We start from the raw sequence: 7584 nt of genomic DNA, 5'->3' as shown, positions 1-7584 counted from the left end.
AATTTCTTCTTCATTATGTATGTATAATATTACTTTAATGTTGAATATTCGTTATAAAACATCTGTATATTCTTATAGGATATTTGCTTAAAGCATATTTACGATAATGATTGCCTCGTACGTTTACATATTAGTAACCATATTCAATAATATAATAAAATAAATTTAATCTGTTATTTTAAACGCTATATAGCGAAAGATATAAAATTTATGTCGTATAATCCTGTCTGCAAACGGGGTCGTTTACAACCCACTGAAAAAAACATGTTCATAATTGAAAATTACAAATGACTATTGCAGTACTGTCAAACTCAATAAAATGTAAGACAATTATTAAAAGCTTTGCTAAAAAGGTCGTGGATATGGTTGAATTTATATACTAGGTTGAATCGCTTCCAAAATCTAAATGTGCGCAAAATTCAACTCAATCGATTCTATGAAACAAATTTAAAATTCAGTTGCAAGATTTAATTCATATGTAACAGGTGAAAATAAATAGAACCCTGTAAAATAAAACCCATGTGAACAGTTGATTTAATATTTCGTTTCCAAGCGAAATTTGAAACGGGAAAAAATTGGTGAATTATTAATTTATAATTCAATACTAAAACTCCGCACAGCGATCACAATTTGCTGGCGGGTAGCTTTTGTGGCCTTTGTTTTGACAGGAGCGCTTGCAGCTCTCGCCTTAAAATTTTGCCGCTGGCAGTTTTTGGTATCTCTTTAAGAAATATAACGCCACCTCGTAGTCTTTTCCACGGTGCTACCTGAAATTTAAATATATAGTTGTTTTGAATGATAAACGTAATCAATTTTTTTATTATATAATTATTGTATTATTTTTTTATGTAGAATTATTCATATTTACAGATTGGTATTTTTTGTTTATAAAATATTTATAATATTCGTTTTATTGTTCCATAGTAATTATCTTTATTATTTTGCAAAAATCTTATTATTAATAATTTAGTTTTCTTCCTATTCTCTAGTTTACGATTTTACCTTATCAGAAACGTAGTCAATAATTTCTTGTTCGGTAACTTTAGCGTTAGCTTGCTTCACAACAAACGCCGTAGGCAGTTCCCCTGCCAACGTATCTGGCGCCCCCGTCACTCCGGCATCTTTAACAGCTGGGTGTTGAAGTATGACCGCCTCTAGCTCCGACGGCGTTACCTACAAAAACGTTATTTTTTAAATTTATTTAATTTTATACCGTGGCTATAACCATAACAACAGCAGAAGTGATCGCTGCTCATAGATATGAGCGCCCTTTGCTCGTTTGATAACAAATCTTGATTATTATTTTTAGTTTTATGTTCAATAATATTGAACGTACGTACGTGTATGATAAATCTACAATCAGATCATTACATTTTATTTTGTTCATATATTGTACTGTAAAACATACAGTATCGAATTCATATTAACAATAATAATATGCTTACAAATAAACAAGAGAAAACAATATAACAAAGTATATTCCGATGGTTTATTTTATATACGTGGCAAAATATATTCTTTCATCGATATCTAAGTAAATTTAGCTTCATACGAAAAGTTTATAGCAATTGCTTAATAGCTTAAATCAGTAAAAGATAAAGAAAAACAATCTTTCTTATAATATAAATAAATATTGATGATAGTTGTAAACGTTTTTATAAGGGTTTTAGGAATATAATTCAAACTTTGTAAATAACACCTTCAAAAGCTAAATCTATTAAATACACACGTACAAGTGAAGCTTAATTGTAATAGCGTTCAATTCAAATATGTTATAAGAAAGATTTGTATAACATTTGATTATACAAAAAAGTAATAAGTAATGTAATTAGTATGAAACTTTTTTTCCTATGATATAAGCTTAATACTTACTTGCCATCCTTTATATTTAATAAGCTCTTTTATTCTATCAACAATGTAGAAATAGCCGTCTTCATCATAATACGCGATATCGCCAGTTTTGTAGAACCCTTCAGCATCGTAATCGTTTTGCATATCCCTTCCCACGTAACCTTCAAAAAGAACTAAGCCCTTAATGCGGACTTCTCCTGGTTCGCCACATCCTAGTGTTTTGTTAGTGTTTGGATCGGAAATCTAAAAAAATTATGTATATGAATGATGATATATATAAAAAATGTAACATAAAATTTTAAATATTTATGTTTATAACCTTTCAGAGTAGAGATGATATTTATAAAATAGACCCGATTAGTTATTGAAGATGAACTATAAATTATCATAATGTGAAACTTCCACATCAATTAGCAGTTTACCGTTAATTCAAAAAAAAAAACAAATAGGCAAGCGTATCTTGCGTCTTTATGATAAGTTTAATATAACTTTTATTTTCTTAATAATATATAACGTAATAAAGAGTAGTAAATATTAACTTTAATAATGTTTCCTGGTACGATTCTACCCACGCTGCCCTCTCTCGGCGAGTTGTCTAAATCTTCGGTTACAGCACCGGTTGCTTCTGTCATCCCGTAGCCTTGTAAAACGTTCATATGGGGAAACCTGATGTTCACACTTTTATTAAAAAATTGTCTTTCTCGAAAAATAAAGCAAACATATTATAATATAAATGTTATTTTGTAAATTTACAAAAATAGCAAATGGAACATTGGATTATATCCGACTAGCGCCACAGAGCTTTCATGTTGTGTGTTTATTTTGCGTTTTCAGCTTTTGCGTGAACGAAAACATTGCGAGGAAATGTATGTACATGTCGGCTAAAACTCTACCATATGGGTATCCAAAACCTCCATAAGATAAGCCACAATTTTTTTCTAAAACAAAAAGGGGAGAATGCAGATATTTACTTATGGAATTTCCTAATTTTTAATATATTAATACATTACATTAACGGCCTGTAAATTTCTCACTACTGGGCTAAGTCTTAAAGACTGCTCCCTTTAAGGAGAAAGTTTGGAGCATATTCCACCACGCTGCTCCAATGCGGGTTGGTGGAATAAAAATGTAGCAGAATTTTGTTGAAATTAGGCACATGCAGGTTTTCTCACGATGTTTTCCTTCAATACCGAGCACGAGATGAATTATAAACAAAATTAAGCACATGAAAATTCAGTGGTGCTTGCCTGGATTTGAACTCGAAATCATTGGTTGATATGCACCCGTTCTAACCACTGATCTATCTCGGCTTAATATATTAATATATTGGCATTTTTCATTTTTTAATATATACTATTGAAATTCTTTACCTTGTTTTAAGTTGATGGATACTTTCTGGAGTAATGGGTGCACCACCAGAATAAACTATCTTAACAGAACTTATATCAAAGTCCTTTACAATATTTGATTTATATAACATTACAATCAATGGCGGTGCTACAGAGAGTAAGCCGATCTAAAAATAAATAAATAATAATAAGTATAAAATCTCTCACAAACAAACAACGTCATTCTTTAGGCCTGATAGTACAAAGATGTACAGATCACGCACCTGCGGGAAAGTGGGTTTGATCCAATCGGTTATTAAATTTTTGAGATCTATTTTAACAGTCAGGCTTCTGAAGGTTGAAGTTAAAAGTACAAACATAAATTCTCCTGGAAGACTTCCTAAAAAATTAAGCATTATCTTACCTTGTATTTTTGAATCGTTTTTAAATATAGTATTTCATTGTATTTTGGCAAGAACACGGTAGTTCTTCCAAAAGCGATTTCCTTAAGGATGCGAATTATCCCCATTGTGCTCGACCACGGCGCTATCATTAGGGGAGTCAAATCTCTATCCGTCATCCTATTTAAAAAATGTTTAAAAAAAATTATTCTATTTTTAATAGACTATTTTCGCTTTACAACTAAATTTATTTAGTGTAAAATTCTTATAAAATTTCGTGCTTATTTGTTTTTGTTGTAACCTTTCATCTATTTGTTTATTTACTACTTGAATCGGAACGTGTGTTAGGCTGTGTTGAATAAAAATATTACGATTCGTTTTGCTTACAGTTTGTTAAATAGTCTTATTGAAATTTAAAATTATTTAATTCAATGCTACTATCTGTCATGAGCAGACATTTGCCCTCGTATCCATTATTCGTAGCCTTATGATCCTTAAGTAGCTAGCAAATCGTAGTTGCAGATTTTTCCTCGTAGATAATTCCGCTATCAGTAAGTCATCAAAACGAATCGCTTCTTTAATTAGACCGGGAATTAATAGATTGATAAATAAATATAATCAAACGTTACAATGACGTACATTATTACAAGCGCTGTTAACGTAATTTCAATTGATACATTTTCTATTACTACTTACATAGGTTGTTGGCTTGATACAATTAAGTTGAGATGATTTATTTTTGCTCCCTTCGCAAGACCTGTCGTCCCCGAAGAATAAAGAATCATGCATGTTTGTGGCGTCCCTTTAAATTACATATTTATTTAAATTTTATTCACATATTCAATAATAAGAAGTTATGGTAAAATTGACGAGCAATGACCCCGTGTTAAAGTTCGTGGGTATGACATAAATTCGTTCTTTATTTGTTTGTTCGTATTACGTCGGAGAAAATACAACTTATTGTTACAGTTTTGAATTAATTACTTGTAGTTTATATTTGACTTACCTTTAAAATCAAAATAGTTGCCTGATTTAATATCTACATGTTTCTCTGAAAGTTCTTTGTAATGAAGACAGTTACTTCGCATATCTACATCATCATATAAAACGTATTTTTGAATATATTTTGTATTTTCAATGACTTCGTATTGCGTTTTATATAATTCTCCAGAGAGAAACATATACTTTGGTTTTGAAATACTAAGGGCGTGTGTTAAATCACCTGTAATCATAAACAATAAACTTTTAATTTCATTATATCATTGTGGTATTTTTAATGTTATGAATTAATTTTATTTTCGTTGTACAAATTATTGTTATATAATTTTTTTTACAATGTTGTGTAAATATGAATGAATAGAGAGTTTAGTATTAAAATAAAAAAAAAAAATTATTTATAAATGTAAATGAACGCACAAATTCAATATAAAATATTTAATAATATAGCACAGTTTATAAAATTAAATAATTTTTATTTTTTTGAATAAGAAAATTTTATGCAAAGTTATTATTGAAAGTTTTGAACGATTACATTCAAGGCATGTGAATAAAGTTGACGGACGCGTTACCTTTCGTATATGCATTGTTAAAAAACGTAATGATTGCTCCAGAATAGTAAACCGCTAATGCAGTTAATACGTATTCAATTCTGTTTTCACTAAATATAGCGACCACATCGCCTTGCTTGACACCGAGCCGCGAAAGAGACGATGCTATATTTACTATCTTTTGTGCTATTTCTCCAAACGTGATCTGTTCTTCTGTTGCTCCATTTATCTGAATAGATAAAAAAATATGTTTATTTTAAGAGGTGAGAAAACAAATTAAATACTAAATAACGTTAGCTTTAAATGATTATTTTTATGGCGTGATGGCATGTTTTGCTATTGCATACGCATGCATGTATAAATCAACATACAACACATGCACATCAATCATTTATACACACACACACACGCATACACATACAACACACTCGACTCACACAAACAAATATGCACTTTGTAATAATTATTAATTTCAGTTCTCTCAATTTTTCTTCCTTAGTTTAATTTTTTTCCCTTAGTTGATTATGTAACACATGACTCGACTCACACAAACAAACATGCACTTTGTAATAATTATTAATTTCAGTTCTCTCAATTTTTCTTGCTTAGTTTTAATTTTTTTTTCTTAATTGATTATGTAACACATGATGTTAGGGAAGAGTATGTCCCTCCCACACGAGTATGTATTATGCTTACTAGAGTGACCCAACCTTAAACATGCTATGTATACTGTGGTAAAGGATAAACATTTTTATTCTTTGATTAACTATAATAATAATAAAATTGGAGTCTCTGTTTGTAATATTAAAATAACCGCTTTTTACTTAATGCATATGTATGTATACACGGTACATATATACCAAAATAACATTTTCAATTTTTGTCTGTCTGTCTGTTTTTTCCGGTTAATCCCTGGAACGGCTGGACCGATTGTGAGGGGACTTTCACTGGCAGATAGCTTATGGAATAAGGAGTAACTTAGGCTATAAAATAACTTTTTTGTTAGATTCAAACGCGCATGAAGTCGCGGGCACAGCTAGTGTAATATAAACTTTCGATTCACCTCTTGGATTAATATTGAACCCGCTCTTGATATAACCTAATATCTACAGCTGTGCATGTGGCTTTACTCAAGTTCAATTTTAATCATACGCGCCCATGTATGTTTACCAACTCAGTAACTAAATAAAAGTACAATTTACAAGATTGGTTGACATTTATGGTTGTTGCTTTTGCTCCTAAGGCTCGGGGTATGATATTTTATGATCTATAATCTTCCTCAACAAACAAATTAACATAAAATAATTTAACAGATCAGAATCGTTGTTTCTGAGATTAGCGCGTTTAAGTTACTCAACTACGGTATATATTTAGTTGTATACACATTTTAATATTTAGATAGTTCGAAGTCATTCTGTTGTTGTCGATGGTATAATGGCCTTAAATAATTAATATTTTCGTGTATAATCTGTATAATAATATATTATATATTAGTGCAATGTAGTCGCTTTAGCGAGATAATATAAAATTACTAGACGAATTGAGAGTTATGACGGTCTATGGTCTAAGTAAAATACGTAAACCCCACGTTTTATTATTATTAATATTTTTTATTTAGGTCATTATTCGTACGCAGATAAACTTGGTCTAGATGCGCCGTTTTGCTTTAAGATGTCCGAGCTTAATTTATAGCTACTAACATCTAAAGTACTAGTGAGGTTTTTTTGCGTACATTAATATTCTACTGTCCGACAGACATTTCTTAAGTTAATCCGATGTTGATTATTACGTTGTGTTTTGTTAAATGTTATTGTGAAACTTATTTAAATTTTACGTAACCGAATTAAAAAAACATTTTGATGATATATTTTTTTTATATTTTTGTTATGTACATATGTAAAGACTTTTTCTGTTAAAAATATTGTTTTAATATATTTTATTATTAATAATTTTATGATGTAGATAAAATTTCACACTTACCAAAGCGGCTTGGTCCCGTTTATGGGTTAGAAGTTTTTGCAGAACATACGCACCGAAATTCAAATGCGACGGCACGAAAAAGTTTTGATCGCCATAAATAATGCCACTTTTTGTTTGTTTTTCCATATTTAATCTACGTTATTTATGTACAGAGAATAAATGAATACTAACGTTTGATATCTTAAAAATATGACAAGCGGTGATAGCAGTTTCAAGGCCAGATAACAAGGCGTTGGCAAATTCTCGCTTAGTTTTTTTGTTTAAACAAAAAGATTATTCAAAAATCTATTAAATCTCTTATTATCTCTTACTTACATAGTTTTTAGCATTATTAGCATTAGCAGCCTGTAAATTTTCCCACTGCTGGGCTAAAGGCCTCCTCTCCCTTTGAGGAGAAGGTTTGGAGTATATTCCACCACGCTGCTCCAATGCAGGTTGAGGGAATACACATGTGGCAGAATTTAATTGAAATTAGAC

The 7584-nt window shown here is 30.3% G+C and overlaps 1 protein-coding gene across 1 annotated transcript; it reads right to left on the bottom strand.

Moving 5' to 3' along the window:
• Nucleotides 1-522: 522 nt before the first annotated feature.
• Nucleotides 523-7233, bottom strand: LOC125070743 (4-coumarate--CoA ligase 1-like). The gene is made up of 10 exons (XM_047680731.1): nucleotides 7108-7233; nucleotides 5149-5356; nucleotides 4587-4802; nucleotides 4277-4382; nucleotides 3604-3760; nucleotides 3222-3367; nucleotides 2391-2517; nucleotides 1873-2094; nucleotides 1003-1173; nucleotides 523-767 (listed from the first exon to the last, which is right to left on the bottom strand). The coding sequence occupies exons 1-10, from the start codon at nucleotides 7231-7233 to the stop codon at nucleotides 624-626; spliced, it is 1623 nt and encodes a 540-aa protein (XP_047536687.1). The 3' UTR covers nucleotides 523-623.
• Between the last annotated feature and the right edge of the window lie 351 nt (nucleotides 7234-7584).

Source organism: Vanessa atalanta, chromosome 1, assembly GCF_905147765.1.
Source record: "Vanessa atalanta chromosome 1, ilVanAtal1.2, whole genome shotgun sequence".
In the NCBI taxonomy this organism is placed as follows: Eukaryota; Metazoa; Arthropoda; class Insecta; order Lepidoptera; family Nymphalidae; genus Vanessa; species Vanessa atalanta.
The sequence above is the reverse complement of the archived record's forward strand: the minus strand, read 5'-3'. Positions and strand labels throughout refer to the sequence as shown.

Bases quoted from the DNA above. Each gene is read 5' to 3' on its own strand.
- LOC125070743 (XM_047680731.1), bottom strand. From the start codon at position 7,233: ATGGAAAAACAAACAAAAAGTGGCATTATTTATGGCGATCAAAACTTT. The intron at 5,357-7,107 runs GTAAGTGTGAAA...TTATCTATTCAG, and splicing joins AACGGGACCAAGCCGCTTTG to ATAAATGGAGCAACAGAAGA. The intron at 2,095-2,390 runs GTTAATATTTAC...TAATTTTTTTAG, and splicing joins TACCAGGAAACATTATTAAA to ATTTCCGATCCAAACACTAA.